Source organism: Anneissia japonica, unplaced genomic scaffold (assembly GCF_011630105.1).
Source record: "Anneissia japonica isolate Jap-2015-1 unplaced genomic scaffold, ASM1163010v1 scaffold7587_len162328_cov177, whole genome shotgun sequence".
NCBI classification, from domain to species: Eukaryota; Metazoa; Echinodermata; class Crinoidea; order Comatulida; family Comatulidae; genus Anneissia; species Anneissia japonica.
The window spans coordinates 78,817-90,209 of record NW_022686739.1 but is presented as its reverse complement, the minus strand read 5'-3'; the positions used below and the strand labels follow the sequence as shown (position 1 = coordinate 90,209).

The window sequence follows — 11,393 nt, the reverse complement described above, 5'->3', positions numbered from 1 at the left end:
GTACAGCGTATAAGAGCTGGCCCATCCACTACACATGCTATAACATCGACGAAATAGGAAATGTAAAGTCTAGAGTAATAGATTAAGGCACGGTACTGTGTACAGTATATTTGGTAACAACTACGTGGGTTATTTGTAACAATTGATTGTATTAGACACGATGGCGTGTATTTCAATACTTGGAGTATGTATTATACATTCTTATTAGACACTTCGGTATTAGATAAGTGTTCATTCCAGGCATTCGCACCTGCAACAGCTAGTGTTGAATTAATTTTCAAATTAAAATATATTACTAGTAATATGTTTTCAGAAACGTTTTCCACCTTGATTGGTTGACCAGTTTGTTGCTGTACAAAAATGTTATCTATTTTCTAAATTACGGTATAGACATATTAGTATTACAGTTATTTAGGCCTACTTTGATTTACCTTAATCTTTAAGCTAGAGTATTAGGCCTAATGCTTATTCACCTCTCTGTTTGAGTTTCTTGCATACGGTTTAAAGTTTTGATTGTGATTCTGCCAGTGTTTCTTCCAGCCTGAATTTACATTTAATAAATGTCTGCGAATCCATAGCTTCTTCCAATAAACTATTCCTGTCATTAATTGCTCTCGCACTAAAATTATTTACTCCCAAATTAGTCTTAGCTCGGGATTTCTTTAATTTTAATGAATGTCCCTAGATTCCAATTAACTTTTGGAACATTTTCTTGAGCTGACTCTAACTACAGCATTTTGGTTAAAATTCATCCGAATATAGCCTATATAATTATAATGAAGAAGTATGTTCATAATTGTATGTAAAGTGAAATCAAAGAGTAGGCGTTGTAGAACTCTCATTATTTTTACTTATAGCTGCCCTCAAGTCTTCATTAGTATGATTGATATACAGACATTGAATATCAATCACGCTGATAAAGACCTAAGGGAAAGTGTGAATAAATTAGTGTTAAAATCTATTCCGTTTTCTGTCCGATTTTTATAGGTATATATTGAAACGTAACAGAAGAAGAATATGACAAAGAAAGAAACAATTATCCCTCCACCGAGACTCAAACCCAGGTCGTTTCGCATACATGGCGAATCACAACTGAAAGTAATAAGTAATATGCATATACACAAAAACGTTCATAAGTATGTAGGCCTAAAACAATAGTTATATAAAATAAATAAATCCTTGTCTACACTATCAAATTTCATCAAAAATACGTCACATAAAATGTGATGGAACATAAGAGTTCAGCTTTTTTGATACAATTTGATAATAGGCATATGCGGTATGACGTCATCGTACCCATATATGGGCACATCACATTGTTTTGTCACATAAAATTTGATAGTGTAGACAAAGCTTAATATCAGTATAAAAATTTAATGCTATATAGAACAAAAAAACAGCAACTCCTAAAACAGATTGTCGTTTTACTTTAAAATAATGATAGTGTACCATGGGCCTACTTTACTAGTGCAGTGGCGTAGGGATGGACAGTGCAGCCGGTGCAAAGCACTGGGGCCCGGGGTTATTATTAGGGGCCCGTTCAATAGAGGCTTTAAACAAGATAATTTCCAACCTAATAAAAACTAAGCCAGCAAGCTCTTCAATATTATTGAGGTTTAGAGGTGAAAATTGTTGGTACCGTATGTGTTTATAATTGTTTACATTTTACTTGCCACCAATTTTCTTTCTTAATTTTTAACCAGCTGCTGAGACCACAGAGGCCCTTCTTGCCGCGTTGGGCCGCTTAAATGCAGCGTAACACGCCAAGGTATACAATCGAAAGCGTACTCTTTCGTAACAAACGAAATGCGTTACTGTAATCGTATCGGAGCTTATATCCCTCCAATAATTTATTTTTTGCCTCAGTAAAGTGTCCCAAATCTGATACAAAGCCAAAATGGGCAGAAAAGAATGAAGAGACAAGCATCTAAAGAAATTAACTACCAAAGCTTCACACTTTTGGGTACAAGAGCGTAATCTAGACACAGATGCATAAAAAATGAGGCCATATGACTTTATTAGCGCTCTGGTGACCCACGGACCGCGGTCAAAACACGGGCTGCAATCTAAAAACGGACCGCGAATTTAATATATATTTGGACCGCGAGATATCAGGAATGTGTGCATTGTCTGATCATGGAGGTATTATTCTTGATCAAGTCTGATTTCTTACGAATCAATCAATCCGACCAAACGGCTAAAGACATTTCATTTTACGAATTTCCTCAACTAATGATTATACAGTTATGCAATAAGAGAGTTCCGTGGGTCCATTTTAGGAAGTTAAGACTGATGGACATGTTCCGTTTATTTCAAAATGTTGCTACAGAAAAATGTAACATAAAAACTCACAATGTATAGAATAATGGGTTGATCATTACTTCTACTTTCGAGAAGTGTGTAGTAGACTTTAATATTTTGATCAGTTTATTTGACATTTTAAGTGTGTAGATCCAATATTTTAGGTACGGTAAAAAATTACATTAACATAGAAATTAAGCATTAACCTGGAAAAATTGTATGAAAATTTGCAGAACAATATAGTTATGGAGTTATTTAATCATGCTACTTAACGTTTATTACTAAACGAGCAACACGCAGCTGTTTTTTTTCTCATTGTATTGCAAAGTATTAGGCCCATGACGATAAAAAAAAAAATTATATTGTTTTTTAATACTTAAGCATAATACTACGATCACTGGAAGGTCCTCAATATTTACAATTCAATGAGCATGTTGCTTCAGTCTGAAACGATCAATATTGAATGAAGTGTAGTACGGTAAGTTGATTGCATTTATTTTCTCGTGACTGGGGTGCCTATGCAGATATTTCATATCGTTACAACGTTTTAATAAGCAGCATTTTATCTTTAATTAAATAAGAAGTTATACATAAATAATCAATGTAAAAACAGTCAATTATTAATAAAGATTCCAGCTCACTTATTGGTCACAATATTTAATATTTTTAATAGCAGATATTTATGAAAAAAATAATGAATTGAAACTGTGGCTAAGATTGATGAGCTAAAATACAGGATCACCATAATACAGTAAAACCCCTATTAAGTGGACACCTTCGGGTGGAAAAGGGTCACCTTAATAGGGGTGTCCCCTGAATAGGGTACCTCTATTCTGGGGACACTAACAAAAAAACGTGAAATTGTCCCATTAATAGGGTTTTTTGGCGTTTTTTTTATATTATAACGATGACATACAATTCTTCATAATTTTATTTTTATTGACATAATTAGTTACAGTAGAATTATAATTTATTTCTAGCAATAATTTTCAAGGGAAATATATTCATTTATAATATGAAATCAGCAGAAATGTAACTAAAATAGTAGTTATATATGTTCTGCATTTTATATTGCTTCATGATGCAATGTTAATAAATGAATTAGAATCCTATGAGAGTGCATGAAAAACGAAGACAAAGAAATTCCATCCAATGGTTAAGACAAGACTGGACAAGATTGGTTTATCGAAGTAACACACGCACTTCTATGCCTTACCGATATTAACTCTCATGAGTTGGGGAGAAAATTCTGGCTTATTGCTCAAATTTCAAATTTCAAAATTCAATTTTCAATTTCAATTAATTTCAATTTCAATTTATTCATGATTCATTATGATTAAGTTATTCATACATATACCAGAATAATTAAAATAACAACTAAGAAAAAATTGGACAAATTCTCAAAATACAAAAATTCAATCAAATCAATAAGAGGAGAGAACAGAAAACGACTTAAAAAGATACAACCAAAACAACAAACTATGAATATACTTAAACACATCAAACTACTTCCAAACAAAGACAGATTATTTTACCTGGTTCAAAATTCTTTTTGCAATTTCAGTTAAAATATTATTATTATTATTATTATTATTATTAGGCCAAATATTATTATTATTATCATTATTATTATTATTATTATTATTATTATTATTAATTTTATTATTATTATTATTATTATTATATTATTGTTATTATTATTATTATTATTATTATTATTATTATTATTATTATTATTATTATTATTATTATTATTATTATTATTATTATTATGTAGTCTAACAAAAGCTCGCCCTTGACAAACAGCAGTAGAAATGTGATAAAAAGTTCCTTGCTCTAAATGTGTCAATATATAAAGTTTAGTGATTTTTTTCTTATTTTGAGACTATAGTACCGGAGCCCAGCATACTGTCGCCGGAGTACCTGCGTGTACGCGGTAGTGGTGGTGTCGCCGTCTCAACAACTGTCAGGAGTGCTCTTTTTCGTGCTGCAGCTTGGTTTTTTCCTTCCCTGGTCTGCCTGTTTTTGAAGGCTTCTTTTTTTTACTTATTTATTTATTTATTTATTATTTAATTTTATATTTGTTTACTTATTAATTTATTTATTTACTTTATTTATTTATTTATTTTTATTTATTTAACTTATTATAAATATTTAAAAAAATATTCTGATTAATATTGGCTAATTAATTTAAGATATAATATTATTTTATTTTTTATAATTTATGGTCCTATTTTTTCTTCGGCGCCTTGAGACGATTTTATTGTGGAAGGCGCACTACAAATATCCCACCATTACCATTACCATTAGTATTTGTTGTACCTGTCTCGGTACCAGTCATAGACTAGGCCTAAGAACCGTGATTGAGGCTTCAAATCTAAAGGCCCGGCAATTATTCTTGCACTAAGGCCCATCATCATCTAGCTACGCCACTAGTACTGTAGGTTTGTATCCGCATGTTAATAACAAAAATATAATCATTTTAGTCATTCCATTAGGCACACGACCAAGGATCAATAGCGTCTTAACGACACTGTTCTGGTTCTATTAGGTAAGTGGCAGTCACTTCACATACCAAACAAGAACATGTGATGCTCCATATAAACTAAGTCTCATAACGTGGCTTATGGAGTAGCGTTATTATGTCGCGAAAAAATGTATAAAGTATTGATCTTTCTACATCAATAAGCGGCACTTTATCAAATTTAACAAGTTTCGATATGCGAGTGCAATATTTGTTTTAAATCAGAAGCGTGTTTTTTACGGATATTTTTACATTTTCTGGTAGTATCATCCGATTGCACAATGTTTGTTGGATGCATCTGGATGGTACTCGCGTGCAAGCTGCTTGTAGATTAATCAAAATTTAAGAATATTATTCTCATCATAGTAATTGATAGCTTTTACGCATGAATTTCTTGACAAACAACATCAATATTATCCCAGCTGAACCTCCTGATCAAAATCCAATGATTTGCAGTGGTGGCGTCTTTCCATGTTTTGTGAGGGATCAAGTTGTACAAGTGTTTTTCTCATATCTGGAATTGGACACCCTACTGCTCTATTTTCTGTTTAATGCTTCACAAAATGTTATAATTTAAACAAATAAAATGACAGAAGATTCCTGATTATGCAAGTTATACTATCTTCAGTATCAATATTCATTCTGTTATTTTGCTTTTTGTCAATTTGGTTTTCTTATTAGATTATTTTGATCAATGAATGATTTCGGCTCGCATTATTCTTACAACCATTTAGGGGTTTACGTGCGAACCTATAACCTATCATTTTCATTAGTTATTTGTTTCATTACTATTCTTCACTATTGAACACAGCTTCTTTAAACATTCCATTCTTCATGCTGATAAAAATTAGTCACTCTGCTGCTGTTTCTGTTGTAAATTTGGTTAATAAATGTAGTGTTGCGTCCCTTTTCTGACGCAATTAGAAAAACCCATTGATTTCTTAATAATGCAAGCTCGTTGCATTTTTAAATTTTAGTAAGTTTTCCTGTATAATCATCTTCAGTATATATATCTTCCGTTACCATCAAATCTGCAATCGTTTATATACAGTCAGATTACAATATATGCGCATATACTTTTGAAATGCGTTAAATATTATTGGCTTTCTGGTTATGTTGTGGAAAATCTTCAAATGTTGGCTGATTTACCTTTTGAAGTGGTGTGTTGTAATGCTATAATGGGTAATATTAAGCATTAAAGAATGCTTTAATTTCAATCGCTTTGCCATTGGAGTTAATAAAATTTCAATGGTTTTGGCGTAGAAGTTGCAGTAATACGTTATTGCATCATTATAAACAGATATTATACTAAAACCTTTTTAGTAGTTGAGGTATTATGGCGTTTGCATCCGTGTATTATTTTGTATACCGTATATAAATTAAAAGGCAAACTGAAAAACAATGGTTGGATCCTGGAGTAAGCCTACAAACTTGACAAGCAACAGCTAAAATGCAAACGAAGGAAAACTACCAGAAATGGAACCCGAGCTGGTTCCACACACATTCAATCAAACCATTGAACTACACATTTTCAAGCATTTATAATTTACAAGTGATTAACTTTCATTAAAAACACAAGTTAGTTTTTATACTTTTTGCTACGATAATTTAAATGGTTTGAAAGACAACGGCTGAAGTTACAACATGACCAATAATTAAAAATTTAATAACGGTTTAACTATTTAATGTTTTATTATTTGAATTATTATTATTAGTTCAGCACCACAAACAGTATGTATAAGTTCTACTGTTTTCTCTACTCTCTCCGTTCCACGCGCCTCAGGATATTGGTTAAGTAACAATTATTGTTGTGTCTTCTTAATAATGTAATAATAATAATAATAATAATAATAATAATAATAATAATAATAATAATAATAATAATAATAGCAATAATAATAATAATCTTTTACCCAGGTTTTTTCAGCTACAAACAAAATGAAACAGCAAGCAACAAGATATATGGAATCCAATATAAAATACACTATTTATTAATACTACTGCTCACTTGTAAAACTCAATACTAATTACACTGATCTATGCAAGCACAAATACCCAGGTTACTGACTCCAACCACAGAACCTACTCATCTAGATGTTTTTGAGTATGGTATGTAAGTAATTCAAACAAAACCACAATGCTAGACAGCAACTGCAATTATACTATAGATGAAAATCCACTAAAAAGCTACAGCCTAAGATACAGTACTTAACAATATATATACACCATATCGTTACATATATATATACATACATACATACATATATATATATATATGTGTATATATATATATATATATATATATATATATATTCAAAAGTCAAGAATAGTAAAACAATATACATATTATATTTTTTTAATTTTGCAGACAATGGACAACATGACTACTCCAGTGGCAACATCAGTTCCTGATCTTGAAGACTCGGTCACGTTGATCATTGCTCGCTGGCTGGTTTCTATTGTTGGAGTCGTTGTCAATCTGCTTGTAATGTTTGTCTTCATCTATAATAAAACCTATAAGAAATCGTTGTCACATGCCCTGTTGCTTCATCAAACAATGATTGATATGTTGGGATGTTGTATGTTCCTGGTCTTCTACAACTACGATGCCCCTGAAGGTACAAAGGGAAATGTATTCTGTAAGAGCAGGTTTCTATACTGGTATATGTCAGCGACGTCTTCTTACAATCTCGTAATGATTACCATAGAGCGCTATGTTGCTGTCGTTCATCCTGTCATGTACCGGCAGAAGAGCGTTAGCAGAAAGAAAATAGCCACACTAATTGTTCCTCATCTTTTCGGATTCCTTTCTTCCTGCACGGTCATGGTCATTGCTAAAGTAAATCCAGAAAGCAAAGGTGAATGTAAATACTTTTACTCTAGTAACACAACCGCACTGTTATCTGCTTTCTTCATATTTAGCATGTACTGGATGATTCCCGTCATTGTGTTAGTATATTGCTACGCACGCATTTTGCTGAGCCTGCGCAAGATGGCAAAGATTCAAAATTCGAACAACGAATCGCGCTCCAGCAATAACCGACAACTAAAAAAACCACAGCGAAGCATGATCCTGACATTAGTTCTCGTGGCCATAGCATTTCTCGTTACAGTCACGCCAAATTTCACGTTGTACATTGTGTACAATATTTGCAGATGTTTTGAGTTCAGCTCTGTTCTCTTGCATGAAGTCACCGTGTTATTGAATGTTGGGAATCTGTGTATCAATCCGTTTATATATTGCTTTACCTTTACAGAATTTAAACGCGGGATTCGGAAGATTCGCAACGATATTTTGGGTAGGCCTACACAAGCACAAGATGACAATACACAGACTTTCACACAGACAGTGTCGTAACACAATTAATTATATTGATATATTACACAGTAATAGTAGAGAAGTGTTCTGCTAATAGGGGTGTCCCCTAAAATAGAGGTTGGCCGTAGTGTTGATGTAATGTCCTCGTTTCGTGGCCGAAAAAATGTCCCTTTAATATGGGAGTCACAAGGGAAATCTACTGTATTCTGGTTCTATAGTGATAATAAACCGAAAATACCACATTATGCAGGCATACCTACATACATACACCTATATATACATACATATATATACAAACATACATACATACATAATATATATACATATATATATATATATATATATATATATATAAAAAAATATATATATATATATATATATAATGAAAGAAAGGTAAATACAGTGTTCAAGTAGAAGACATATATAATAATACCGTGTAGCCTCTCAACTAATGTTGTCCTTTAAATAAATGAACAAATTTCGAATTCGAATCCCGTCAGAGGCATTTTATTACACAATTCCTTTATTATTTATTTATTTATTTATTTATTTATTTATTTATAGGACAACATTCGTTGAGAGCTATTCTACACGATGTATCTATATGTCCTTTATCTGAACACTGCATTTACCTTTTTTTGAACACTATATTTAACTTTGATGGGATTCCAACCTGTGACCTCCCATACAAAAAAGTTCTATAGAGCTCTATAGAATTCTATAGAACTTTATATAGAGTTCTATGTAACTCTATAGAGGCAAAAAAATTCTATAGAAATGTTTTATAGAGATTACGCATTCTATAGAATTTTAATATTTTCTATAGAATGTTGTATTCCACTCTATAGAAAATTAGTTTGTTGCACAATTTATGTATTGGTAACCTACAGTGGATTTTCAATAAATGTGTTATTGCAGAAGCTTGGTTTTGAATATGAAACATGATTATTAAATAATAATAATAAAAAAAATAATAAATAAAACTATTGCTTTTGGCTCATGGTCTGATGTTGAGTAACTAAATAATGCATAGAGTTTAATATGTGTATCATTTTGTCGCAAATAATTATGTTTCATATTTCTGGAAAAATTTTATAGAAATCTATAACATTCTCTTTAGAAGCTGTATAGAAATTCTATAGAAAATTCTATAGACATCTATAACATTTGCTTTAGAAGTTGTATAGGAATTCTATAGAATATCTGTTTGGAAATGTATAACAGATGCATAAGTTACAGTATCAATTAGCATGCTCACATTTTAAGTTAAAATGTTAAAAACATTAAATTAAGCATTTAATTTAAACATTTAAGTTAAATTATACATTAAATTATAAACATTTAATTAAATGTTAAAAACAGCAAATACTTAGCCTTACACCACATTTCAAAATTGAAATGAAAAATGTATTTAATGCACATATTTGTAACAAATACTTAATTAATCTTACAAAACCATTAACCACAAACCACCATTATGGTGACCATTTTAAAGTTACTTGTTAGTGTAACTTAAAACCTAACTACTTTAATCATCATTCCAGATGGGAGAGAGACATTGTTTTCAATAACCAGACAATGGATCAGGCCGTGATAGGGGTCCAATTTATGAGTTGAGATGCACGATTTAGTAAATTATTTATTGTATGAAATGCTATATTATATATACTTTCCTACACAAAACAAATGATTAATTACAGAAGGTTTTATATAAATGCATTTAATAAGAATTATAACTCAACTGGTCTTAAATGGTTTCTCCGCCCCTCTATTAAACATGGTACATTCCTCAACTGGGTGGTGAAATTTGAAAGCTAACGGAACGGTCTTCATCGACATCTCTCTCGCTTGCTGCACCCTTTGTTGTTGTGATGTCCTCCTTTTGTTCAGTAATAATTGGGGTAATAATCGCAAACTGATATTTTATTGAAATGGTTAATACCTGTAGCAATGTCTATGTACTAGTTAAATGGACGTTCTTCCGTTGAAACTCAACCTAGCCTAGGATAGCCGCTAGGCCTACTATTCTGTTGCCATTTGGAAAAAAAGAAGAGTGCGCAACATGCCAAGGTCTCTAGGCCTATGCACAGTCAGTATTGTGGTAAGTAAAGAAAACATAATCTCCTTTTGTCCATTAATGTACGCCTTTCACATTACGCCTAGTTACTTATTCTAGCCTAGGCCTAGATATAATTTTGTAGCTAAGTATCAAGTTTAGTTCAGTCAGTTCGTCAGTCAGTGCAGTGGCAGTGTTTCTGTTCGTATACTGTACTGTTTAGGCCAGGCCCTAGGCCTAGGCTAAACATAAGAATTGAGTAAAAAAAGTGCAACGGGTCAGGTACGGGCGTTGGGACACAAAAGAAAAATCGTTGTTTTTTTTTTGCCTACCTAGGCCTAGCCTAGGCTTAGGCTTCTTCCTTAACCTAAGGCCTACAAAACACAGTACCTAGCCTAGGCCTAAGTCCTGCCCAAGGCAGGAAATTTGAAAAATAAAATGCATTTTTTCTTTAAATATCACTTATTTATTGTATTTTGTGTCAACCAAAAATATTGAGACTTGTTTTTTGCACAGTTCAATATACTTCACTCTTTTTCAAAATGAATGATTGTATAACTGTCAACTGTCTGACCTCAATAATTGGTATTTTAAATTCGACAACCACACAAGTCATGCCCAAAAACATCAATACCTGGAACTTTTTAATATACTCATATTCTATACATAGGAAGTTTCAATTATGCTGTAATTAAAGTTTGAAATACTTCAAGCATAATTATATTTTTGTTGACCAAAAAATATGGTATAAATAACTGGGGTGTGAATATTTTACATGGATGTCCATTGACAGTCAAATACTAATAGCATGCGCAAATGTGGGAAGAAAGTCTACTAATAAATAGTAAATAATTATCTATCTTCCAATAGATTGACATTGGCAATGGTTTACTTATAGAAAAGGACCAGCTCATAGCCATCTCTCAGATAAGCGATGGGGCACGAGGCATATTCAAAATTTGTTTGTTATTGTTTCCGATGCATGAAGTGATAGGGAAGAAAAGCAAGGCACATGTGGAACATCGGTAGAGAAAGAGCGTTTGGATCCCATCTGAATTACTGTCATAACAGGTAGGTAATTTGTTAAATAAGTTTATGTTTTACCTTTTAAATGAAAATACTGCAGGTTTATGTATTGTAATAAAGGATTTATATTTCAAAAGATAAATGGTACATCAACATGTAATGTAAAG

At 31.9% G+C, this 11,393-nt stretch overlaps 1 protein-coding gene and 1 long non-coding RNA gene across 2 annotated transcripts in view; both read left to right on the top strand.

Moving 5' to 3' along the window:
* The first annotated feature begins 7,171 nt into the window (after positions 1-7,171).
* On the top strand, positions 7,172-8,810 carry LOC117117303 (G-protein coupled receptor 183-like). Its single transcript, XM_033261565.1, has one exon. It carries the CDS (start codon positions 7,197-7,199, stop codon positions 8,181-8,183), a length of 987 nt encoding a protein of 328 aa, XP_033117456.1. The 5' UTR covers positions 7,172-7,196; the 3' UTR covers positions 8,184-8,810.
* Positions 8,811-9,622: 812 nt separating this feature from the next.
* Positions 9,623-11,393, top strand: part of LOC117117296 — a 2,246-nt gene continuing 475 nt past the window's right edge. The window contains exons 1-2 of the long non-coding RNA XR_004446881.1: positions 9,623-10,245; positions 11,071-11,271. This is a non-coding gene — a long non-coding RNA (uncharacterized LOC117117296). The remainder of the gene's footprint in view (positions 10,246-11,070; positions 11,272-11,393) is intronic.

Coding starts and splice junctions, on each gene's coding strand:
- LOC117117303 (XM_033261565.1), top strand. CDS start 7,197: ATGGACAACATGACTACTCCAGTGGCAACATCAGTTCCTGATCTTGAA.